The sequence below is a fragment of the Apostichopus japonicus genome, chromosome 20 (assembly GCF_037975245.1).
Source record: "Apostichopus japonicus isolate 1M-3 chromosome 20, ASM3797524v1, whole genome shotgun sequence".
In the NCBI taxonomy this organism is placed as follows: domain Eukaryota; kingdom Metazoa; phylum Echinodermata; class Holothuroidea; order Aspidochirotida; family Stichopodidae; genus Apostichopus; species Apostichopus japonicus.
Window position 1 is genome coordinate 27,387,769 of NC_092580.1, and position 27,958 is coordinate 27,415,726.

The window sequence follows — 27,958 nt, forward strand, 5'->3', positions numbered from 1 at the left end:
CCATCCTGACCCACCCTACACCCCTACCCCACAATCCTTACAAGAATACAACATGGCTTTGAATTTCTATTAAAGGGCATTATATGTAACTACCAATGAGCTGTTGCAATGGAATAACGGCGTGGATAAAACGCTCAGACTGTAGTCTAAATGTCTCCACGCTGTAACACATTCCCCTTATGACCAGGTACTATCGGCATCTTTTTTCTATTTTTTTTTTTTAATTATAGCAAGCTGTCTTCAAAATCAATACAACTTTGTCAGAAATGGGAAACATGTTTTAAGTTTGGCAGCTTTATTAGACAATCGATCGTAGGGTATAAACAGGTGTTAAGGTAGATGACGTTTAAAGGTCATAATAAATATCGCTCTCAAACTTCTGCAAAATCCTAAAACTGCTTTAAAACAACAAAGAGAGAGAGAGAGAGATCAAAATTACCTTCCTGGCGAGCACGACTCGCTAATTATTCCCATATATCGAACAGTGCAAAACATCGACAATGAAAATATCTCATAACCCACATGATTATTATTATGATATGAAAGAAGAAATGCTTGGAGCGGGATAGTTTAATGGTTGATCCAGTTTGGGCATGAGTGACCATTATAAGGTATTCTAGCATATTTGGGAGCAACGCTGAGGACCATAAGCCAGGGTTTGATTTATTTTTAATCAAATCAGGGAGTAGCAGCGCCTTTGATTAAATTACACGAAGGAAGCTTAGCGTTTATGTACATGGTACACAGTATAAACGTATGTAATGTTGCACGCAGTTACTTGCATATGTATTCCTATTACAGAAGTTCGCCGGGGCAAATTTGTTCCAGTGGAGACATTGTTACAGGGACTGCAACATTTAAAAAAGTCAATGGGTTTCCATGATTTTTTGTTTTTTCACAAAGAAGTTAAACGAAAGGCGATTAATGTCGTCCAGACGGGACCTCGACAAAGGTTTAAGATATGAGATGAATGCTCTCCAAGCCCCCCATGCACCCACCCCATCCCCGGTGCGGTCAGTTTATGCATTTGATTCTGTTCCGACTCCTGTAACAACCGAGATGATTTGGTCTAAGGGTAATTGGTGTAATTTCTGACCTTTGTCGGTGATCTAACTGGAATGCGGTTTGTAATGGCTTTTTCGTGCGTTTCATAACATGGGGTCCATGGTTATGGCAACGGGTGCGACGATGGACCACGGGGACCCCGGGAAAGGGGGAGGGGTGTGGTATTGTTAAGCGTTGCGTCAGTTATTTTCTTCTCTCTAGACGATGATGACACTTGAGTTAACATTATCGAATCCTTTATTATACTCGTTGCGACTTATCCCAGACCTATAATAACCACAGAGGCGGATCCAGGATTTTAAAAACGAGGTTGTTTATGGTCCCGATGCTACGGTTTAGGGGGGGGGGGTACCGTGTAGGAGAATCTGGGGGTCATTCTGAGGTAAATTTAGGATACAAATTAGGTCTATAAATTAGGCCAAAACGCAAAGTGGTGCTGGCCACTGTTTTCATAGTCTTGTATGGTGTTGGGTTGTACAACCACACCCCTGGAGCCGCGCACTGAACCATAATTTCTATTTCTATCACTGAGAATTGCGGACATATACGCGTTGCTGAGGTAACAATTGGTACCTATATAGAAGAGCAAGTAAAGTCGATGCTCCGCTACCGCTTCTACCGCCCTCATCAGCAGACGCACATTCATGAGAAGTCGGTTGATATCGTTAAATTAAGAACTCCAAACGGATGCTCCACAAAGACACTTTCATTCGCGATGATTTTTTCACAGACATTTCATCTCTTATTTGGTACTAAAAAGACTGTCCCAATCTAATGTTTTTTTTAACCACTGAAGCCAACCCCCTCTTTTAAATTGAATAATAATCATGTGGTGCAACACATTGTAGAATGTAGTTGTAGCTACACATGAACTACACGCTATAGAAGGCAACTGACATAAAGTTCACTTTTGCTTTGTTCTCTCTTAATTGAAGCGTTATCGTGCTGAATGTGTTTTCTCACATCATGAATTGAGTCCTTTTGCAAAACAACAATATAGTACACTCATCCGGCACTGAAGATATACTTTTACAATTGTTTCCGTCATGACTATTACCGTATGAATTCAGTTAGTATAACTTCCTGTTCGTATTATGAATATTACATTCTTTACAGATACACAGAATGAAAGCACGTGTTGTACTGGCGACTAAACGGGTCATCATGAACTCTGATTCACTTTCAAGCTTTCATGCTCGGGATCGGATTTAAAATAAAATGTAGTCTTCCTTAAATATACCACTGAGCGAATTCTGGTTGAAGATCTACAGCATACATTTGCAGAGTACACTACAAAATCCTACATACGTGATATACCCCCACCCCCCCCCCCGCCACCTCCTCCTCCCCCTTCCGCCGGATGGAGGGGAGTACTCAGCAAACACAAAAACGTTTTTAAAACGTTATTAAAACGTTTCGTATTTTGTTTTGCTAACGTTATTTGTGGTGTAATAAATATGTCACGAAAATGTTTTCAGGCTATTATTTCAAAACATGTTTTCGTTAAAACATTAATATAACATTAATATAACATTAATATCTCATTAAAACGTTATGCCGACGTTTCTATAACACCACATTTAACGTTATAAAAACATATTTTAGAGGCTCTTTTAAAAATGTTGTGATAACGTTTTGTGTTTGTTATTTTTCAGTAAAAGTACGATTCTTAAATAGCAAAATGTCTGAAAAAAGGGGCCCCTTTTCATACATTCAAAGTGCCCCTTTTTGGTAATGTGAGGTTCCCTTTTTTCATGTAATTTTCATATATTCACTGAAAACTTGAAACATTTTGCTATTTAAAAAGCGTAATTTTGCTGAAAATGAAAAGGAACAAATTGAAAACCGTCCTGGATCTTGTTGAAGAATATTCAAATTACTGGCATTTGAGGTAACTTTGTTTGCCCCTGAAATCAAAGTCAAATGTCCCACGTCCCCCTCTGAATTTGTGCACCGCCCCCCCCCCCAATCATATATAAACATCTATCGTCTCTCTTAAACGTCATCACATCAAGATCAATTGCGATTACGTTACATGGAAAATGCTGTTTGCTAACTGGACACTTCTGCTATAAAAATTGTGGTAGGTCTAGGGTCAGTGTTAAAGTTTATTTCGAAGAAAAAAAAAACCCGTCGCAACCCTTTAGGTTCAAACCATTTCTTGCGATATTACTAAATAGCAAAATGAGGAGAATAATTGCTCTTAACCTTGACGTCTAGTTCACTCGTTTATACAGGTTTAAGTTCAAACCATATGGTTATTTTAATTGGTTTATTTTTATCTTGATATGACCATTACGGACGTGGTACGGGTGGGAGTACTTGGAGTGTTTGCCGCCAGCTAATTCATTTGCATGGTATATTATATTAAATTTTTGCAAAATTTCCGTTTAAGAATGAGACAAATCCGAGATAAATTTAGTTAATACTAAGACAGTTTAGCCTACTGACGTCAGAGGGCGTAATCAAGTGGACATGAATTAAGGGGGATCTATGCCCGTTAGTAAGTTTGGAAAACCTTATCTCCTTTTGGATAACAGAAATGAATGAAATGAAATGATATGGTCGTCTCCGATACGCGAAAACTCAACACTCAGAATGCCCCATTTGACGGCTAAACTTTGTTTTTGTTCTGGGAAGCCATCCCCCCCCCCCCTTCTACATGGAGGTCACATTCAACGACTCACAAGCCACACCTCTCTTTCCTAAAATTTCGCTTACAGCCGATATAGCTTCTAACAAAATCAGTCGGAGGAGAACCCACTGCCCCCACCCCATCCCACCTCACTTTGAAATGATGTCCACTTCACTTCCCCGTTTGTCAGTATGCAATAGACCTAACACATATTAACCATCATCAGACTGCACATCGCGATTTAAGTTTCAGTCATTGTAAATAGACATCTGGTGTTTCAATTAACCCCTTCGCCATAAGTATGCGCAAAGTGTGAGAGCGTCTAATGTTACGAAACAATTTCTAGGAAAAGCTCATGAAAAGTGCATGATACTGCGATGTAAGGCTGTATCAATTAGTTCTCTACAAACGTGGAGAGTGGCTCGCATACGGTAATATTGGAGGCGCCTGGAGTCAGGTCGGGTTCAAGAGGACAGATATGTCACCAGGCCACCATTTTGCCCTCAATTTTAAGGTCTCGCACCACAATTAATTGTTCCATTGACTTACACACTAAACTCGTCACTTTCAAGACCTGCCAAAGCATAGATAGAAGTTTTCCACTGGTATATCCTTCCCACCACATGATTGCTGAGAACTTGGCCTATCATAGCACTTGCAAACTTCATATCATGACCGTTTAGTTTTTGCGCTAGAAGAGGAGCAAATTTAGCATACTGAACCCCCACCCTTCCATCTGCTCGCTCGGAGTAATATCAACATTTGACCAAAGACTTTCTAAAATGGTTTATATCACATTCGATCCTCTCTATTTTCACACCATCTGTACTTTAAATTATGCTCTTTCATATAAAGGCAGAACAAACGATGACAGTAACTGATAACATGCTTAAATAGGCTTTACCTTAGGTACTTTTACACCTTTTCTCTGACAATGGTTAACTTTTCGAGCGGATGTACACTACTCTAATTGTGGTGCGGTACCTATAGGATATTTTATTGGGCAAGTTTTTTGAACCCATAATTGACTGTGTGTAGCTGAAGACACCTGGCCCACTCCCCTCTCATCGGACCTGGATATTAAGTGCTTAGCCTACCTTTTTGTTTGGTTGAGGAGCTTGGGTACTTTTAGATGGGACTGAGGCGGGCGGTAGGCTCTTGGTCGAATCGTGGATCCAACGAAGGCTTTGTTTCCCCAAAAGACCACCCCAGTCTCGATCGAATTTTGACATTATGAATTAAATGGTTTAAGAAATCATAGGTAACAAACAAAAAATGGGCCTTACCAAAGCAAGTGGTCAAATACATTTTGAATTACCACCCTCCCCCCTCCCCCCAACCAATAAAAAAATATGAAACAAAAAGGACAATATGGAGAAAATGAGTAATATTTGTTGGCATTTCACTCTGTTGATATATTTGATTATCTATAACAATCTGCTCGATAAAATAATTTTAGTATACACGTCTTTCGATGAAGGAAGTTTATACATTTGATTAATTAATACTCAGCAAGCAAATGTGAAACATTGGCTGTTAAGCCACATATCTTGGTTCTCACAGAGAAGAAGAATTACTTACAGTCTGGGTTTAAACAGGATACCAAAATGACCTCAACAGAAGAAGGAAAAAACAAGAGGTACAACAACCTTGCAGTGATGAAAACTGCTTGGTTGGTTTGTTTGTAACCACATGATATATTAAAAGTTCATATTGATATTCATCACCAGAATGCAAATATGACAGTTTGGATGAAATCTACAGAAATATGAAAAAGAAAAAATATTCATCATGCATTTAAAAATTTTCTTCCAAAAAAAAAAAAAAAAAACTTTAGGAGACAAACGATACACTGACAGATAATAGACAGACTGACAGACAGACACAATTGATGGACAAACAGGCTAGCTGTTAAGGTAAATCTTATAAAGATTAAATCTAAAGGCGGGTGAAGAATAAACAAATAAAGAATAGTCAAGTGAAATGCAAGCAATCAGGCAAACCTAAGAATGTAAAACTTTACCCTTCTCCCCCCCCCCCAAAAAACCCCCCCGAGATAACGTAACTTTTATGCTAAGATACAATCACATAATTTAAAATAATGTTACTTTGTCTAATCAACACTAGAACACAATTTCATTAAGTCCTGTTTCCAGTCAACGTTCGTGTGCAATGCAATCCTAAGTTGTTGCACCGCTCTAATATCTACACCGACTTAACGAAACATGTTTTCCTCAACTTCAATGTCTCTTTACCATCATTTGATGCCCCCAACTTTTGTGACCAAATGTGAGTGAAACATATCTGCTATGTCTCTGACCTCTCTTTTAAAAATTTGACCTACTCCTTCCTATTTGCTTTAAAATTTTGTTACTTAGAAGAGTAAACGACAATGGGTAAACTTCATCCTAGAAGCTTTAATAGTAAAACAGAACATTACGGCATTTACCGTAAAGCACCGTGTTTAGTGTTCCCGTCGTACCATGGTTTACGTTACACAATATGACACATAAATTTATTTATCGTTACACAAATACGATGCATCATGCCAATGTGTTTATGTAATATCACATTATATATCTACATAAAATTACAAGACTATATGTCTTATTAAAGCTCTACCAGCAGGATGGATTGTTATAAAATGTAAAAGAATGTTAAGAATTAGAACAGATGTATATTTTTGACATCAAATTCCCATCAGCTGACTTTTAAGTCTTTTTTTGGTATGCTGCCATAAATTCTTTTTTCACATAAAACTTAATATCACTTATATTATATTTTAAACATTGATGTATCATTAATGAAAAGAACTTTACTGAAATTCAGGTTAAAAGATATTATGCTAAAAGTACCAAAGTTGGACACACACCCAAACACACAAATCCAGTCCATATATCTATATGTGAACAATCAGTCTTTTCAATATAGATATTAAAATTTGTTTAAAAACAGACAACATTCTTAAAACATTTGAACTTTCTTCGTTAAAAACATTTCAACATTCTTCGTTAAAAACATTTCGACGTTCTTAATCAAAAATCGACCTGGCATGACAAAAACAACGTACATCCCTTTATGTCTGAAGCAGTCCTCCAATCACATTCAAAGAGTACCCCTTTAAACAATCACCTGTCTAATTGGGAACCTTCTAAATTGGATCCTACTAATCAGAAATGTGTATGAGTAATGCTTCTTGAATCCTCACACAAACAAAGAACTCTGAAACGAAGGGGAAAAAAATAAAATAAATAAAACTTGTCCCTTTGGTTAACCCCCCTCTTGCTTCAAAATTAGAACTGTCAATGCCATTGGCACATTCAATAAAATAAAAAGTGTATCTGCTTCTCGGAAAATTCCCGAGAGGCTACAATGTTCGAGGTTATCCAAGTTCATTCTTCACATGACCTTTTCATCCGGTCGATGAAATAGTTAGAAACTCGATAAGAGGAACAAACCGTTTGTTAACCTTTCAGAGGAGAAACCGTTTGAGAGGAAGACCTAGAATATATCTAACTTTCATTCGCAATGGTTTCACTTCAATTTACAAAGAACTCTCTGTGAAATGACTTTTTTTTATTTTCTAGTTTTTCTTTTGAATGGTTTGAAATGCTCCTTGTCATTTATACCTTCTTCTCTGAATATGACTTTTGCTGCGAGGATTTAACAAGGATGTACCACACTTTACAATGAATGTTTCAAACTTACAGACTTTTCCTAAATCAAGAACTAAAGACAAGACAAAAAATAATTAAAAATATCACAGAAAAAATTCTTCACTCACATAAGGTGGAATTTGGGTCTAAATTGTACAAGTTAAGACAGGCTACGTGTTTATGTTACTGATCAGCTGCTAAGGTAATTAAGCAAAAACTGTTAATTGTCACTTTCTTTCTCTACCATTACCAGGCACAACCGTTACCAAATACGCAATGCACTCGCAAGCTACCGACTTATGGCAAAAAAAAAACCATTCCATGGTTCAGGGAAAGGTGTTAAATGCATCAAGAAATATAACGTCACCTCAACATATTTTATTCTTTTTCATGTTGGAAATATCTTGAAGTACTGTAAGTGAAAAACTAAGAAAACAGCAATTTGGAAAAGTACTTGAAGAAAAAAAAAAGCAGAAACCATGAAAAAGCTGGCTATTTCTAGCACTGCTTGAAAAAAAAGTCAAGCTGGCTATTTCTAGTATTGCTTGAAAGCAAAGTCAATAAGCAACAACATTATTCTGTCCTTCATACTGTTTTCAAACTGATAGAATTGTTAAAAAAAACTTAAAAAGAAGTTTTCCACCAAGTTCATGTGTTTACAATGAAATAAAATTTTCAGATATTTTTCATCAATAACTTTGGGATTGTCCCTGGATTATGAACAGTTGATCAACCCATGTAGACTGCTTAAACTAAATGCAGGCTAAAATGCAGGCTAAAATGCAGACAATGCCTTACCAACAATCTTCTAAGGCACCTTTTATCAAACACCAGAACTTAGTGTTGGCACAAAATAAAATTGCAACTTCATGTCATGGAAGAAGATACTTTTACTTTATCTCCTAGGTATCATCCATAAATAGCGATAAAAATAGCAATAAAATCTGGCGATCCATCTCAAATATTACTGGAAAACATTTATTGCATATGTTTCTTGTATTAAACCTGAAGTCAGTTTGACCAAAACAATTCAGTAAGAATAAATTACAAAAAATTGCAGTGTTGAGTTTATCATGTCCATACTTGAGATAATGTTGCTTTCTTGTTTAAAGAAAAATTATGAACAGGATCCCGTACCACGAACGGTTACTAGGACCATAAGAGACGGTAACCATGGTAACAGGGGTGCTATTTACTCCAGTTTCTCTTTCACCTTTTTGCTTTAAAATCTACTGGAAGTCCCACAAGAAATATTTCAAGAACGCAAACCGCTTTCACAGAAATCACACGGCTTGTTTTTCTTATAAACTGCTGGAATTGATTTAAAAATTGAAATAAGTCAAAACAAACTTTTTCATGAAAGTGCATAGGTTTACTGCAAATATTTATCATCTATTGAACTTTTAAGTTTGTTGTTAGCAGATATGACAAGAGCAAAACTGGTAGCATAGCTTCAAGCTGGTTTCAAACCACTTTTAAAATGCTAGAATGTTACCCTTTTACTGAGACACTTTGATTTTTAAAAACTGAAGCTTCATAAATAAACAATTTTTCAAACCTTTCTCTGCAATATTTGGAGTGTCACAATTCATGATATTTGAAATACATTAAAGTATTAAGTAATACTTGGCGTAAACCACCTACAGACCTTTTCCAGCCAGTTTGAAATTTATATTCGGTTCGCTCCGTTCGCGTACTTTTTGCATATGAAAATTCACCGAGTCATGGAAGACGATTTGACGAAAGGCTTTATCAAGATTACAATAAAAAAATGCATATTTCTCTCCTGAATGAGATACGAGGATCATTGCTCAAGGCTGGGGGGGGGGCATGAGCTAGCATTTTTGTAGATTTGATCGTGATGGTACCTCAAGAAGTTAGAATTCTGGATACTCGATGGTAACGGTCTTCGTCTTCAGATATTCATTTAAGGCTTCTTGACCTAAAAAAAAAAATTCCAAAAATGAGAATGGTAATTGGATAGATAGATAGATAGATAGAAAGAAAGAAAAAACAGTCCAATGCATTTTGTCATGAAACCTCAGGAATCTTCCAACAAGTTTAACAATACGCCAGTGGCGGCGCCAGGAATTTTTAGTTGGGGAGGCTAAGGGGGGCTGAGCCATTTTTTGGGGTGGTTTACAAGATTGAGTGATCGCCGTCCTGGGGGAGGGGTTTTGAAATTTTTCCCAATCCTGGAAAGGCCTACATGCAAAATGGTGGTATTTAGCGAGGCTTTTGTCACCTGAAAATTTCTCCAAAAATATGCATTTTTTTGTGAGTAACTTTAGTCAAATTAGAATGGAAGATACCAATTCACAGTTTTCGTATCACTAAAATATTACCTGCTGTGAAAGATCCAATTCCTTTGCTCAATTATTATATCGCGCTCTCTGACACAACTCCTGTTTTAGTCTGTATACACGCTGTTTGTGAAACGCACACGACATTGCCGTATGAGAAAACCTGTCGGTGAATTGTTTTATCAGTCACCAAAACAAGGCCTCCTGCACCACAACTGAGTCAGTGACTATTATCATGTGAAAAATTCATCAAAATTTCCATTGACCATTGTAGCACTGCGTTATGGCTGACAAAATTTGGGTAGGCTATATTGTTTCAATGAGGTTTTTTTGGGGGGCCTATTTCAGTTGGGGGGGGCTAATGGGGGGGCTGACTACTTCAGTGGGGGGGCTAAAGCCCCCCAAGTCCCCCCTTGGCGCCGCCACTGCAATACGCACAAATATGAGAAGATGAAATCATCATTGTCTTTGCCATACATGAAATGTCCGGACATCCTACCAATCTTAACTAGCTAACATATCGAGAAACAAAATGTTATCCTAAAATAACCTTGAAAACCTTTTTTCTCTTTTCGTAACGGATGGAGTCTTCTGTTGTATATGCAATCACATGACACCCCAGTCGGGATAATTTTGTCTATACTGTACTGTCATGTCCTGCTTCAGAGCACTCGTACTGTCAGTACGAGCAGTATGAATATCATGTTTTTATCAGATCAAGGTTAGGAACTGTTTGTACTGTCAATACCAGTGCTTTGAAGCATGATACTGGAGGACAGTTTAGAGAGGTATTAGCATTAGGGAACTCGTCCCAACTGGCTACACATGACAACAACCCAAGTGCCTACCTTTGCTAGCACCCAAACCTCCTTAGTTTCATCTCTGGCTTTGTACTTACCCAGATCTTTCCCAAATCCGGACTGCTTGAATCCGCCAAACGGTGCAGCAACGTCGGTCTTGTTGTAGGTGTTCACGAAGACGGTACCAGCCTCTAGCTTGTCCGACACGTACATCGCCTTTCTGATGTCGTTGGTGAAGACACCGGACGCCAGACCGAACTCTGTACCGTTGGCACTCTTCAACATCTCGTTGATATTGCTGTGGAAATGACGATCAAGAGATACAGGCTCATGAAGGTGGTTCAAGATGTTGGTACGTATATATGCCGTCGTATGTGAAGCAAAATGCAGTTTTCACGTTCTGCTTTTCCTCTGAGCAGCTGCTTCATTTGTTACAAGACGACGAATGGATGAAACCTGCAGAGTATTTCTCAAAATGTGTTTGACAAACTGTGAAACACCTCTACATTTTTGCGCTGATTAAATGTAAAAACATTGCCTCAATACTGAACGTAGGGTCGAAAAGAAAGAGTGGCAGTATTTTCAAAGTGACCACTATTTATTCAAAAGCAACCAGCAGGACTTTTTTGTTGTACTGAATTACAAAAAGGCCTCAAATTATGCTGAAAAGTAAAATTGACTAACCTGGAACTGAATTTACTGACCACCATAATTGGGCCAAATGATTCCTCCTGGGCCACAAACATGTGGTCTTGGACGTTTGTCAGGACAGTCGGCACCATGAAAAGACCTGTAGTGAACCATAAATAGAAACCGTGATAAACCATCTAACCACCAGGAAAAGTAAACCCCTCAACAAGGTTGCACATGGTACATAATTGACAACACATTTACCTCATGAAATTTCAAAGTACTAGTGCTTCATGAAGTATCAGGTACTTAAGAACAACTTAATTTAAAATCTGGTGCCCCAAAAAAAAACCCAGGAAAACTTATTGTGTAGCAAAAGCAAAATGTAATGGTACATAAATAAAGTTGGTACATAACAGTTGTGTGCGCATTTTCTGTAAGCAGGTTTGTTCGTAATTTTATATTTCCTCAAAATCATGAAATCTTTACCGGGTCTGTCAACCTGCTTGCCACCGTATATCAGAGTGGCCCCCTCTTTGATCCCAATTTCGCAGTACTCCATGAGTTTCTCGAAATGGGCCCTGTGGTTCTGAGGGCCGTGGGATGTACTCCTGTCTAACGGGTCTCCAATCTTCATCTTCTTAATCTCCTCTACCTGGTAACGAGTTACAAAATTAACAGAAATACAATTGATGTACGTTTAACCAATGTTTCATCTTAGCAAAAAAAATCAGAGACTGACAGTATTGATCATTAGATTCCAACGGTAATGGATGATATTTAACTTTAGAATAACAATAGAAAGTCACAGTATTTAACTTTAGAAAAAACAATAGAAAGTGACAATATTTAACTCTAGAAAAACAACAGAAAGTGACAGTATTTAACTTTAGAAAAACAATAGAAAGTGACAGTATTTAACTCTAGAAAACCAATAGAAAGTGACAGTATTAAACTCTAGAAAAACAATAGAATGTGACAGTATTTATCTCTAAAATACAATAGAAAGTGAGTATTTAACTCTAGAACAACAATAAAAAGTGACAGTATTTAACTCTAGAAAAACAATAGAAAGTGACAGTATTTATCTCCAAAATACAATAGAAAGTGACGGAATTTATCTTAAGAATATAATAAGAAATGAAAATGTTTATCGTTAGAATCCAAGTTAATGATGACACTTATTGTTAGAATACAATAGAAATAGACAGCAGCTGTCTTTAGAAGCTACAATAATGCGAGACACATTCATGACATTAAAAGGGAATGTGTTTCTACAAGTAGCTGGGGCTAAGTACTGCATGTAAGCTAACCAATTAACTACATATACCAGAGTACAGAGTGTGCTGTAATGTCTGTTGACCTAGTTAGGAAAGTGTTCTCCATGTACTCTATTTTCATGTCTCCCTTCAAAGCACTTGTTTCGATAGTATGAGCGATATGAATATTCTTGTTTCTATCAGATTATATGTTACAAACTGTTGATAATGTCAGTACAATTGTAAACAGTACATCAAAAGTACCATATAAGAGTGGTAATAGCACCGGAAAATTATGCCAACTAAACTGGCTCCATATTAACCCTTTGTTTTAAGGCATAAATTTAAGGGTTTATCCAGAGGAAAATGTATTTCCACAAACAAAAGAATGCATTTCCTTTGGATATATCCTTCAATAAAAAGAAAATTTAAAATACGGATATTAACAGCAAAGGATTGGATAATTGGGTGGATAATAATAATTTATTGTTACTATATAAAGGATCACTTAACATACCACTTTCTCTACGAACTGGTCATGGATTGTGTCTTCCACAAACAACCGTCCGGCAGCGATGCAGTTTTCACCTTTGTTGAAGAAGACTGCCCCCAATGACTACGGACCAGGACAAATGAAGGAAAAAGTAAAACAGATGCTGAATGACAAGCACTCTTACAGGTAGACAAAGATATTCAAATTGAATTGAATTTAGTTAGAAAGAAGTGCAAGGGGAAGAGGTGAATGAAGGAAAGGGTGAGGATGGGGTGGGAGGGTGATGGAAGGGTATGGGGTAGGAGGGGAAAGAATGGGGATTAACCTTCAGCCCATTCCATTAAACACCCTTGCAGGTATCATCAAGCTATCCCATGACTAATGGTTCCCTGTAATCTCAGTTATACTCAGAAAAATGTTATTTTGTTTTCCGACCTGTAAACTTGTAAGAACTATACAGAGCAACTTTTGCAATCAATAACTATGATTATATAATACCACACAATAGTCACTATTTTAGCTAGAACCTACACACTTAATAATATATATGTTTCTCAGGTATTGCAAAAAACAACCCCAACCAGACCTGAAAATTGTCATGACAGTCAAGTTTACTGTCATGAAAGAAAAGAGTTCAAAAAACATGCCAGTGTTATAGCAACTTTATAAATTTGTGCCAAAATTTCTCTCTTTACAGATGTACTTTTTTGTTCTTTGCCTAAGAAACTTTTCACACTTACAAAGGTAAGTTTGGATTAACTACAGTAACATTAATTTATTTTTAATATTTGATAATTATTCTTTCAACTTTAATCTCTCTCCTCACCTGTCTGACAGCTACGGTGAGGTCGCAGTCCGCAAAGATGACCAGCGGCGATTTACCACCCAGCTCTAGCGAAACTTTCTTCAAGTTACTCACGGCACAGCTGAAATGGAAGGATGATAATGTGGTAACTATGGGGTGGGGGGGGGGTGGGGGGGAAAATATATTTTAAAGAAATTGATAAATCAATATTAATATATAAAATCGATATAAATAAACAAAAATAGTTTCAAAATATATTTGGAAGTATATTAAAGAATACTTAAAAGCATTTACCTGAAAAGTAAAATATATGACAGAGAAAATTGAACAGCTCAACCACATCTATAAATTGATATCCTAAAATTAAAATCATCGAGTAACATTGACTAAAATGCAGACATGACAATGACCATATTTTCTAGAACAATATAAATATAAATGAGGCAGATAAAATTTTTAAGAACAATTGAATATACAAATATGTAATATCAACGGCCATTCATTGATTAATTATTCGACTAACGAGTGCATACCCATTAAACAAATCTAATTTAAAATTCAAAATTAGGGGAATGCCTGCAAGACAATACAGCTGTCCAGAAAGGTATCACCCCAACATGGCTGTTTTCTTTTCCCTTGTTGACATCTCCGGCCCCCAAACTTACCTCTTCATGATCTGTTTACCGATGGGCGTGGAGCCAGTGAATCCCAGCTTCCTCACATCTGGATGGTCAGCCATCCTCTGACCGGCCACGGAACCTGACAGACAAATTTGAGAAGCAAATCAGTGAAAGAATTCAAATCAAAGTAAACAAAAGGATTGTGAAACATGATTGCACTAACGACATTGCTCAAAACAGCAAGCTGTGTGTCCAACAGCAATAGTTAACTTCACAGAATTCTTGGCAGTAGATATTAAAACAGTTTTCAAACATTTGTCATCTCTCTTTGTGCAAAGTACCTTGTTAGTTGCCAAAATGTAGGATTAATTACCTCAACAACCATTCAAAACATTCAAAAAATCAGCTCATACCTTAGCTCTATGACATTTTCATTTCTGACGTACCAGAGCCTTGTTTCTCTTCGATACAAAAATTTGTACCAAAGGTTGTCACTGGCATGAACCTGTCCTCCCCTAAAGTTAACAGTCATTATATGCCTCATGTTTGGGTAAAGAAGAAATACTTGAGAAATTTCTGCAATCTTTCAATTAAATATGAATATTACATTTATCCTAAAGAAATAACTTTTTTAATTTTTAATAGTAGCTTACAGAAGATGATGTATCAGAAGTTTTGAGATGTGTAGGTGGACGAACAATCACTAACATTGACATCCCTTCTACAATGAAAACTTCTGATGTTTTTTTTACTGTTCCTCTCCTTCCAAACGTGAAACCATTCCTCTCGGTGTTCACGGCCCCTAGAGGGAGAGGTTTTCTTATTATTTTATTTCAATCGAGTCTCTTGTTGTTTCTGTGACTGATCTAATCTAATCCAATCCATAACACTTATAACAGAAAAACTGTGAGTTTTGTTTCCTTATTTGTTGAGTGAATAAATAACAGTTTGTCTCCACCCTGATTGCTAGATGGAGGTTTCAAGAATTATCTCTGAACTCCCGACGAGATGGAATTTTATCGTTATTAATCGTAACAAGTAAAGTTACACTGAGTGCTTTCATTAGCACATTTTTGAGTTGATTGCCACCACTTTTTCATAAATTAAAAAAAAAAAAATTAACAGTCTAACCTGATCCAGGAAGGATGTTAATGACACCTGGAGGGAATCCAGCTCTTACTACCAGCTCTGCAAATTTGAGGGCGGTCAGGGGTGTAACCTGAGCTGGCTTGAGGACCACTGTGTTACCAGCAGCCAGGCAGGCAGCCATCTTCCATGCTAACATCATGAGGGGGTAGTTCCAAGGAGTCACAATGGCACAGACTCTAAATTATAGAAAGATGTGAAAAGGAAAAACATAAATATACTTGTAAACCAGGACTATTGTTGACATTTCGTAAGCATATCAATTGTATGATTCATAATAAATGCTACTTTAATTTCAATTCACAAGCAATAGGAGTTTATTAATCCTCCCGACTGTTATTTTTCTCATTTGTTTTACGATGAAAGGTTATTGCTAAATATTGGAAAAGATTAAGAAACATTTGCAAATCAAATTTGCAAATCAAATCCAAAAAAAAAAAAAAAACCAAGTCAAGTAGTGAATGACAACAAACTCAAATTACTAATGGTTTGGTCATGTCAGCTTTAAACTTGATCAAGTCTGTTTTATTTAGAATATATAAATGGAATATGACTCTTGCCAGCTTTATTGAATTGTTATTTTATAATACGCATTCCTAGAACACAGCTCGTGGAAAATGGTTTATTATATCTCCTTCAAAGATGCAATGCCCTAAAGTCTGTTATGCCGGTAAGGTTAGGAAAACAGACATGTCCGGTTAACAGTCATATCCTGCGAGCTGTGTTTATCCATTCATGTTTAAATGAACATCTCTGATGATCAATGATTATCAAAGAATAGAGTTTATAGGAAATAAAATGTAACTGTTATCATCCTGTCCTTTACATATAAAGCATTTTTAAGAAGGGCAGATCAACTTTTGATAAAGGTCCTGTGGGTTCTTACTTGATCCATCAGTGATCTTTTATAACAGGAATCGCTACTCACCCGATTGGTTCTTTCTTTGTGTAAGTAAGGTTTCTGTTAGGCCTGGCATGATTGATGGGAATTGTTGATCCCTAGAAAACAAGAAAAGAAAAGAATAATTACCTCCCATATACCTTTCATAAGGCAAAACATTAACCATGCAGACCAAGGGGACTGAGCCCAAGAGGGGAAAGGGGGGGGGAAGGAGAGTAATGAATGCTACTGCAACAGTACTCTTTCTTGCACAATTTTTATAAATACTACTTGATCAATGCCAAATCGCTAGCTAAAATTAAATCAGCTAAATACTTCTGTTTTTTTCAACTTAATTCATTACAATGTTGTTGGAACTTATATTATTACTAAATATTTTTTTAAATTAATTTTTTTTTTAAATTGTGCAAATATGCTCTCAGAAGCGCATATCAGATAGAAATGAGGGACATGTCTGGTCCAACTTGGGGGAGGGGGGGAAGGGGAATCCTGTGACCCTACCTGGATCTTATCGCACCATCCAGCGAAGTATCTAAATGTATCGATGGACATTCCAACGTGTGTCTTGATTGCCAGTGTGTATACAGCTCCAGAGTCGATGCTCTCAATGGTGGCCAGCTCTTCCTTGTGCTCCTCCATTAGATCCGCAAGTCTGAAAGTAAGAACACAACTCTTGTCAATAAAGATAGACTCTCCACACACAGCTGACTCTGTGTGTGTGCAGGGTGGTATGGCTACTCAATGCACAAATATGTGATCTTATCATATATGTGTTTTATATGTTCATTTGGGTTGAACACACCTAAAAGTCTCAAAGCTTTGATAAAACATTGGCATGATTAAGGGGGGGGGGGGTGGGGCAGGGGGCTCCCCAGAAAGAAACAGTGTCAAATGGTGCATGCATTCTGAGACGTAAGTAGACTAAAAATTGGGTGTTTAATTAGCTCTAAACTGCAAGGATTTGCTAAGTTATAAATACTTGATTTTGTGTGTGTGCAGTTGAAAAGGGGGTGGGTGTACACTCCCAGCAGTGGTCTATCACTTCCCTGAATGAATGTCAACACTCCTCTGACTGAACCATGTTCCCCAAACAGACAATGGAAGGTGGGAGGCCGTGCTCTCACTGCCCCAGCAACCATCCCAAACCCCCCCCCCCTCAGTCATACAACTACTCCCATGTTACAGCAGTATCTTGTTTACCAAATACCACAAAATGATAAACTTACTTAAACATGAGCTTTCCCCTGTCTCTGGCATTCATCTTGCCCCATTCTCCTTCTTCAAAAGCAGCCTGTGGAAACAGAACAACAACACCAGTTAGTTATAATGATTTAATCTAAAGAAAAATTGTTACAGCACGAGTAACTAGGCACTGTGTGTGATGGTAAAACCATACCATGTATTAAGGCAATCATACACCCTGAATAATATATGGTATTAAAAGGCCATGTTAGCTACTGTTTCTGTCTTGATCTGGCTAGGATTCTGTTTTATTATTGTGAGAATAATTTGTGCAACACTATACTGTACAGTGTTATAATAACACCCAATTGGGACAATTCTTTCTATACTGTAATGTCATGTCCCGCTTCAGAGCACTTGTACTGTCAGTACCAGCAGTATGAATATCATGTTTCTATCATATCAAGGTTAGAAACTGTCCATACTGTTAGTATGAGTGCTTTGAGCATGATATGGGAGGACAGTTTAGAGAGGTACTAGCATTAGGAAATTGTCCCAACTGGCTGTACATAATAAAAGATAACTACTGGATATGCACAAATTGACATACTATAGCCAGCCAATTGGGACAATTTTCTAGTGCTACTACCACTCCATACTGTCCTCCCATATCATGCTTTAAAGCACTCATACTGACAGTATGACCAGTTCCAACCACTTATCTGGATAGAAACATGATATTCATACTGGTCATACCGTCGGCACGAGTGCTTTGAAGTGCGACGTGAAAGAACCGACTGAAGAAGAAAGACAGTCGCGACTGGGTGGATCTAGAGATCTAACTTTTTATCATCGGTAAGATTCAAACAATACCAGAGACTCCTGCTCACCTTGGCAGCAGCGACTGCTAGGTCTGTATCGTCAACGGAGGCCTTTGACACTTTACAAATCACAGATTCATCCGTGGGGTTGATGGTTTCAAAGGTCACGTTATCCTTGGCATCCACAAACTGATTATTGATAAAGAGCTGATGAGGGAACCTAATGGTCATATTGTTGACTTCCATCTCAACCTATATAACAATAGATGAAACAAAAACATTAGAATAATTATATCAATATTTTTGGGTGCATTTTACATAATTTTGATTCAAATTTGCTTTTAAAGTAGATTTTTTATTTAAAATACCACTCTGTTTTATCGATCAAAAAACACAAGAAAAGTTAATATTTAGAAACTATTAATTATATGAGCATTTTTTAAAATTATTATAAAGATTGCAAATACAAAGTCCTGACATGGACATCTCATAATGTTGATGGTTTCTTTTGGTTAGAAATGGTGATACAGTTGTTGCTAAAATCTTATTCGATTAATCTGAAACTTACTGCATCGAAAGTGAATTCTTCCTCGTCCAAGCCCCGTCCCTTCCGTACGGACAATTGTACAAAAGCGTCCAGTGTGGTTGCCATGTAAACGTCTTCGTTCTTCAGTTCTATATTGCACTTTTGTTTGACTTCTTCCACCAATCTAATTTAAAGAAGAGAGAGAAAGAAAAAAAAGAAAAAAAGTAGACATGACTGTGGCTGGAAAATTAGTTCACGTTTTACAAATTTTCACCAGCAATAAAATGTTCTGGGTTTGTCAATAAAATATCCAAAATAGGAGTAATAACTTTTTCAACATTTGCAGAATAGAAATATTTAAAACCTTTTCTACAGTTTCCGTTATAAAATATATAAACATCACAACCTCTGGTTTAACATATTTGGATGTATGCAAAGGATGTATATTCTTTAATCTTACAATTTGTTAACTAATGTATCTGGCAACAACGAAGTGTGAGATATCGCTCCCAAAAAAGAACCTAGAAATCTTTTCAGTTGTCTACATTCATTTATCCAAAGGAAAAGACAAATGTCACAAAGGTCGTTATCCGTAAAGTTTATAACGACTTAACGAATGTATCTGGCAACACAGAAAACCTTTTGTAAATGGGCGCTTTCATTTATGTTTGTAAAATGAAGATTATTTTACAGATGTAACCTGGCAACAGCAACAAGTTGACATAATTTTTACTTGTGCACATTCATTAATCCAAAGGACAGAAGTTTTTAACTATCAGGTAAATGCTGTTCTATGTTCTTTGTATTAATTCTTTTAATTAATTAATTAATTTTTTTTTAAACCAGTAATCCATGAATAGATAATGGGATAGCTTACCGTGCAACATCCATGGATCCAGCACCCATCTTGAAGAAGTCTGTTTCGTTGGTGATATCGTCGTTGCTAAGGATACCTACCCATATGGACTTGAAGAAAGAGAATACAATTTATTTTTTGATTTTATAATTAACTAAAAACACATGAAAATATACACATGCATGACAGAACAGAAAATATATCTTTTGGAATTGTATCATGAATGAAATAAATTACTTTTTTTTGAAACTTAGATGTCTTCTTGGTAAAACATGTATTCACACTGAATCGACATAATCTAATTAAGTTTTAAGGACAATCGTTTTGTATTAACTTCAGATATTTATTGTTAGGTGAGCCGTCACTACTTTTGCTACTTGTTGTTGCAACGGTTCATAGTTGGTGTACTACAAAATGCTTTTATATCATTTATTTATTGATAGGTAAAGAAGATGTTACCTTCAGTCTGCTACGGTTCATGATGGTTCAGGTAATGCTCATTAAGAATGTATTTCAGTGTTCTTCATATAAAAAGTAGGTAAGCAAGGTCCATCCCCATTAAATTTAGTTACTACATGGTTCTTAATAAAAATGTTTCATAGGTGAGGTAGATGCTACCTTCATTTTGTTATTACTCATGAAATGATTGGTATATGTCATTTATTAATATTAACTGATAGGTAAGGTAGATGTTACCTTCATTTTGTATTGCTCATGAAACGATTGGTATATGTCATTAGTTGATATTAACTGATCGGTGAGATAGATGTACCCTTCATTTTGTTATTACTCATGAAATGATTGGTATATGTCATTAATTGATATTAACTGCTAGGTGAGGTAGATGTTACCTTCATTTTGTTATTGCTCATGAAATGATTGGTATATGTTATTTACTAATATTAACTGATAGGTAAGGTAGATGTTACCATCAGTCCATCACTACTACTACTGATGATTCATTTATTGTTCAGTTTCAATGTAGTTAGTGATGAGTGATCGTTGACAGGTTACATAGATTGTTCGTTGGTGGATAAGGGCCTCCAGTGACATTTCACTGATGTGACATTGAACAGAATGTTTCCGTCATGTTTCTAGTTGACTAAAGTTCTTTACCTTGATGGTGTCTGCCATCTTTACTTCTTCCTCTGTCAGTTCCAATGCTTCTTGAGCTTCTTCTGCTTGACCGTACTTGTTAGCAGGGATCATCTTACCATCTTCAAACTGTAAGGTCTTTACATTCAGCTATTAAAAAAAATCAGACAAAGAGGGGTAAAATATGCAAATTATACACAAAAAAAACATTACACATTAAAATGGTTATACCATTGCAGTTATGGATAGGTTAATGAGGTCAAAACAGCAACCAAGAAGACGACACCATTTTTACTCTTTTCTTGCTTTGTGGATGAAGTAAAGTTTCCATTCCAGATACCATCAATGATCACACAAAAAGAAAAAGAAGAAACAACAAACTCATTTGAGTTCAAAAGCAAAATAAGAATTACAAATCCATTAAGATAGATATTTCATGTGTTACTCTGGTGTATTGCTGCTTAAGTTACCATCACCAAGCTATAAGGAAGCGGCTCTTTGAAAAGGAAACAGTTTAGTTTCTCTGGACACACGATAACGTCTCCTGACCAATGTTAGTACCCTGTTCTTAACTCACCCCTTGACCATCACTGCCAAAGAAGAGCATGCCTCCTTTGTGTACGATAGCTGGCTTTGACCCTCCTGGCACCTCTACTTCTGTACCCGAGGGAGTGGATCCTTTGAACAATGATGACCCAAAGAGAGTAACTTTCTGTTTGCAAACAGTAAGACAACAGAAAGAGAATAAAAGAAAAGAAAAGAAAGATGGTTACCATGGTTATAGTTTTGTGCTAGTTTCAAAGTCCATATAAAGGACATAGATTGAAGAAAATCTCTATTTCACTCCAAGCAGTGCCCTACCCCACAACAGCCAGTGGATGTTAGGCTTACACCTTCATCCACTGCCCCATATCCTAAGCAGTGTTCTACCCCCACAACACCCAGTGAATATTAGACTTCCACCTTCATCCACTGCCCCATATCCCAAACAGTGTTCTACCCACACAACAGTGAGTGGATGTTAGGCCTCCATCTTCATCCACTGCCCCATATCCCAAGCAGTGTTCTAAACCACAATAGTGAGTGGGTGTTAGGCTTCCACCTCTATCCACTGCCCCATATCCCAAGCAGTGTTCTACCCCCACAACAGCGAGTGGGTGTTAGGCTTCCACCTTAACCCACTGCCTCATATCCCAAAATATAAATCCAGTCATAGAGAACAATGAATCTTGTATTGTTCTTATTATTATAATAAGAATCTGTAAAATACATATTATGTAGCTCTTTACTTTTATTTTCAAAAAGGAAACAAAAGAATTTGATTATCTTTGAATTCTAGAGATCAGCTACACATTAAAAAGCTTAAGTTTGCAATATTTCATTGGCAAAGGAATGGCTTTTTTTCCATTGCTCTTAAACTGTGTCGCACCTTACACTATCAGTTAATTTCTATGCATTCCAGGATGTAACCATAAATAAGGCTGTTACAATCTAGAATCATCCATCCTACCTGGCCATCCAGTGTTGCCCACGCTCCTGGTATCTTATCGTTTCCACGAATGAAGTTGTGAATTGTGAGTGCAGGCTGGTCCCACTTAATCTAAAGTACAAGGAAAAGAAAACAAGTAAGGTTTTAAGGTTGCATAGAATAATAATGCACAAAAACAGGTTTTTATGAAGCTTCATTTGCAAACAAGTTTTAGGAACAACTTGGACTAGTTCAAGACTTTCAAAATCATTATCCTTGTAGAGAAATGATCATTTTCAACACTAAAAGGCTATGTGGTGACCTGGAAACATATCAAATCAATATATTGGAACCTTTGGAAATCAACATGAAAATTCTCACATGATCAGATGACATATTTTTTCAAGGTGTAATACAAAATGTTAGAAATGAAAGACAATGGTAATAGTTTTGTTATGTTGATGTACAAAGTCAACAGGAAACAATCACACTATTTGTGGTCTCAAATAACAGTGACACACTACAATACAAATATATAAATATGGTTAATTGTGTTTAGATTCCAAAACTTTGGTAACCTCGTGCTAGTATTAAGTTTTCAGAGTTCGATTTAACAATGAATTTACACTTAAATGCCCGGTCTAAGCTGTTGCAACCATGAATTGGGATTTAAAGGACGATTCCAGACTTATTCTTCATGCAGATACTTTCGTAAACATAAAAAATGTCCAACCATGTTCAAATTTCACATCAGCTACAAAAACTGTGACATTTCAAAGAGAAATTGTTAACAGTAAGCCTAGACCTACCACACTTTTTTGTCATCAATAATGTAACCTGTCAAAACCTTATTTGCATATTAATCTCTGGGCTGAAATTGGTACTATTGATGCATAATTAGTCTAATTACCAACTCATATCATCATTCCACAAGAGAAGAAACACAATGGAACCGAACAAAAGACTAAAGTGACATAATTTGAAGCAATGATATGCGACCAGCCTGTTTTAACATTATCGTCTACAACTCACCTCTGCTAAAGTCTTCTTCTTCCAAATTTTGTCATAGGTGGCGCCCTCTTCTGTCTGCGGTATACGCGGTGCTTTACCATCGGCGATGAGCCTTACTGCTTCTCCCTTTTAGGTAATAAAAGAAAACCAGATGATATGAAAAAAAAGTAATGATAAAAAACTAATTAAGAAAAGAATGATCAACGACGTGGCAGTTAAGAGGTCTTTTTTATAAGTATATGAGAAGTAATATTGATAATTAAATTAACTGGAATGGCCAAACTTAAGTTGTAAATGCTAATGCTTCCCAACAACTTTACATTCTGAAGTTGTTCTACCAGTCTGTGGTCCTGACTATTTTAACATCCAATTTTATTTGTTTTTTTGACATTATGACTGAGAAATGAAAGTTGAAATGTGTCTGGAAGCTGGTTGAATGCTGAACTGGTTCTCCATCTTAATCATCCTTATAAAGAAGGTATGGGTAAGGTAGCATTATGGAAATATATATAACATCTTCTCTATAGCCATACTTCAATAGAGATTTGGAATTAGATTGCATCTGTCTTGTATTTGACACCAGTATTCATTCAGGCAATAGCAATGTTTACTTTTATAGAGTGTCTGGATGGGCATGCTTGTGTGCAATTGTTATGTCAATGTTATTTTATGTTGTGGAAATGTTATAATTAATAATAATAATAATACTTATTTATATCACCCATTATGCAGATGTCTCAATTGGCATTACAAGATACAAAATGAGTACAAAAACACAGCATAGTAGAACAAAAACTTAAAGATACACGAAAGGATCGAAAAAAAATACAAGTTCCAATTAGGGTAGCATGTGTTATATTTTTATGCTATGTTATGCTATTTTATGTCATGTTATTGTTTGTGATGTAAAAGTTATGGTTTGTTATGCTATGCTGTGTTTTGTGATGTAAAAGTTATGTGTTCTTATGCTATGTTATGCTATGCTGTGTTTTGTGATGCTTAAGTTATGTGTTGTTATGCTATGTTTGGGATGTAACAGTTATGTGTTGTTTTGCTATGTTATACTATGTTATGCTATGTTTTGTGATGTAACATTTGTGTTGTTATGCAATGTTTTGTGATGTAACAGTTATGTGTTGTTTTGCTATGTTATATGATTTTATGGTATGCTATGTTTTGTGATGTAAAAGTTATGTGTTGCTATGCTATGTGATGCTATGTTTTGTGATGTAACACAGTTATGTGTTGTTATGCTATGTTACTTGATATACGTAATGGTTATGTTATGTTATGCTGTGCTTTGTGATGTGTTTTGCTATGTTATGTTTTGGTGATGTAACAGTTATGTGTTATTTTACTATGTTATGTTATATACATTATGGTTATGTTATCTTTGTCTGATATTATCAATGCAATGATCCCCTAGATACATAAAGTCTTTTATCAATATAGATTGTTTCCTTTGCCCTATATGAAACAATATTACTGTAAGTTTGATCTTAAGTACACACCATAGCTTTGATACCCTCAGGATATAGAAACCTATTGTACAAGGAATCCACAGTGTCATCTGGTTCTACCACGCACTCCTTCTGCAAGAGGATGGGCCCAGTGTCTAACCCATCATCTGCCCAAAAGATAGAGAATCCACCTTTCGCATCTCCACTCATGAGTGTCCTGTGAAGACAACAGAAACCAACGGCTCAGAAGAAACAGTGCTACAATGCAATTTAATATACTGTTATAAACAAAAAATTCCATCAATTCATATTACATGCTTTCATACATAATTCATTTTCATTTCATTTTCTTGGGAAAGCAGGTGCAGTAACAAATTTAATTTTAATAACATTTCCAATACTGCAAATGATAGGGTTAATTCCACTAAGCACACATATCATGTTTACACCAATGAGCAGAGCTGCTGATCAATGATCTGAATAGGTGACAGATGGTGTTCAAATGCTGTCACCATTGAGCAGAGTTATTACCATGGAAACCTTGCTATACAAAATGTAAACAAAGAAAAGAATCTTTTAAGTCATTTGCAAAACATATTCCGGTACCCATTGATAATCTGTTCTACAAATTTGACAATTTTCAACGATTTGCAGAAGATAGGCTCGCTTGTGAGTCCTGAATCAGCGTGATTCTTATCACCTGCTGTATACACAGATGAGTTAATTTAAAATTAATACAATGTCCACTATGCCTTACTCAAATACATTTCTTCTTACATAAATCCTGTGTACACGATAGTTTTTCAAGTCAACAAAGTATATATCTCATGAAATACTGAATACATTACACTTCAGTGTACAAAAAACAAAGTGCTTGCATTTGGGTAGCAGTGTGCCCATTATGCATATCATTAAGTTATGCCATACAGTATATTCCATCTTACAGCATATACTTTTGGAAAGCTGTCAGTACACACTACTATAGTAACTGATAAAAACAAAAATGTTAGATCTAAATCAGTTAGCAACAAGCTCTCATGACGACTAACAAACTGAGATAAGGGCTTTGACTTTCCAGAAGTGCGATGGTTTCATGAACTTCACAAGCTGATATAGAAGTTCACAAGAAATTACCTCAAAATTGATCTACCATCATTAGATCTACCATCATTAGATCTACAACAGTTAGCAACAATCTCTCATGATGACTAACAAACTGAGATAACCCCTTTGACTTTCCAGAGGTGCAATGATTTCATGAACTTCACAAGTTGAAATAGAAGTTCGCAAACTCTACTAACTCTATTAATAGTCACTGCTAAACATAGCACCGCACTGTTATGAGTACATCGAAACACAAACAACAACTGCTTGATGAGACCGGTTCAGGGTACTTTTATTTGCTTGACGAGCCGAGCCCCCTTGGGTCAAACAACCTTATCTCAGTAAGTGTTGATAAAAGGTACCAAAGAAGTGTCAAACTTTGATAGTTCTGTAATTAAACAGATGGTATTTATGGATATCAATCCATAGATTGCACATCCTACCATAAAAAACCAAACTGCTCCAATTTAAAGAGTACACAGATCACGGACTTGATCGAAGTAACGATTCTACCATCGACCCTACCATCGATCCTTCCATCGACTGATATTTCAGGCACTTTACACGATACAGTATCATCACTTTACACGATACAGTATCATCACTTTACACGATACAGTATCATCAGTTTACACGATACAGTATCATCACTTTACACGATACAGTATCATCACTTTACACGATAGAGTATCATCACTTTGCACGATAGAGTATCATCACTTTACACTGTACAGTATCATCATTTACACGATACAGTATCATCACTTTAAACGATACAGTATCATCACTTTACACGATACAGTATCATCACTTTACACGATACAGTATCATCACTTTACACGATACAGTATCATCACTTTACACTGTACAGTATCATCATTACACGATACAGTATCATCAGTTTACACGATACAGTATCATCACTTTACACGATACAGTATCATCACTTTACACTGTACAGTATCATCACTTTACACTGTACAGTATCATCATTACACGATACAGTATCATCACTTTACACGATACAGTATCATCACTTAACACTGTACAGTATCATCATTACACGATACAGTATCATCACTTTAAACGATACAGTATCATCACTTTACACGATAGAGTATCATCACTTTACACGATACAGTATCATCACTTTACACTGTACAGTATCATCATTACACGATACAGTATCATCATTACACGATACAGTATCATCACTTTACACGATAGAGTATCATCACTTTACACGATACAGTATCATCACTTTACACTGTACAGTACCATCATTACACGATACAGTATCATCACTTTAAACGATACAGTATCATCACTTTACACGATAGAGTATCATCACTTTACACGATACAGTATCATCACTTTACACGATACAGTATCATCAGTTTACACGATACAGTATCATCACTTTACGATTGTTAGGGTAGCAGAACTGTTGCCATTCTTGCAATATGCTGACAAACACAGCTCTTTCCCACAGATCAAAATTAATAAGCGCGTCTACCTTTAACACGAAAACATGACCAAACTTTTCATGAGATAAGAAAGAGATAAAAGAAAAACAAATTGCTGAGTTCAATGTGTGTTTGTGGCAGTTGTTTGATAGAATCGTAAATTTTCTACTAATTAAAAATGTGAGCAACGGCAAGTTCAGTATCTGATATATGAGGGTTATGATCTATCGTGAGACTTCTGGTATGAGCAAAACAGCACGAGCACGAGTGCAAGTAAACTTATGTGCCTGGTACAGTATGAGTCGGAGTTGGGGAACAAGGCAGGACTAAGCAGGGTTAGGAGTTCTTTCAACCCATTGCAATGTAAATACTACATATTGGTTAGAAAGTTTCTGATTCAATGGAAAGAGTTTTGCTGTAACCATGCATGGGTTGTGTGGACACCTAATGACAGCTTTATTAAATGGGATGCACATGTAGCAAGAATACAAATGTATGTTGTGCTCTTTTGCTCATTAATAGCATTGATTTAATAAAATTAATAAATTAAAAAAACAAAAAAACGGAGATACTGGCATTAATAGCAGTACACCACACGATGTAAACATACCCAAGACATTATGATACCTTTATCACAATGTTTCATACAAAACATA

The 27,958-nt window shown here is 36.3% G+C and overlaps 1 protein-coding gene across 2 annotated transcripts in view; it reads right to left on the reverse strand.

The window, feature by feature from the left end:
- Window positions 1-5,085: 5,085 nt before the first annotated feature.
- Window positions 5,086-27,958, reverse strand: part of LOC139961071 (mitochondrial 10-formyltetrahydrofolate dehydrogenase-like) — a 37,317-nt gene continuing 14,444 nt past the window's right edge. For both annotated transcript variants that reach the window (XM_071959925.1, XM_071959924.1), the window contains exons 4-22: window positions 24,784-24,949; window positions 23,294-23,398; window positions 22,304-22,393; window positions 21,371-21,505; window positions 20,815-20,943; window positions 19,720-19,808; window positions 18,885-19,026; window positions 18,386-18,568; window positions 17,540-17,604; window positions 16,815-16,965; window positions 16,341-16,411; window positions 15,398-15,591; window positions 14,312-14,405; window positions 13,668-13,767; window positions 12,866-12,964; window positions 11,579-11,744; window positions 11,144-11,249; window positions 10,558-10,757; window positions 5,086-9,298 (exon numbers count right to left, since the gene is read on the reverse strand). In XM_071959925.1, the coding sequence (XP_071816026.1) occupies window positions 9,234-9,298; window positions 10,558-10,757; window positions 11,144-11,249; window positions 11,579-11,744; window positions 12,866-12,964; window positions 13,668-13,767; window positions 14,312-14,405; window positions 15,398-15,591; window positions 16,341-16,411; window positions 16,815-16,965; window positions 17,540-17,604; window positions 18,386-18,568; window positions 18,885-19,026; window positions 19,720-19,808; window positions 20,815-20,943; window positions 21,371-21,505; window positions 22,304-22,393; window positions 23,294-23,398; window positions 24,784-24,949 (2,350 nt within the window). In that variant the 3' untranslated portion in view covers window positions 5,086-9,233. The remainder of the gene's footprint in view (window positions 9,299-10,557; window positions 10,758-11,143; window positions 11,250-11,578; window positions 11,745-12,865; window positions 12,965-13,667; window positions 13,768-14,311; window positions 14,406-15,397; window positions 15,592-16,340; window positions 16,412-16,814; window positions 16,966-17,539; window positions 17,605-18,385; window positions 18,569-18,884; window positions 19,027-19,719; window positions 19,809-20,814; window positions 20,944-21,370; window positions 21,506-22,303; window positions 22,394-23,293; window positions 23,399-24,783; window positions 24,950-27,958) is intronic.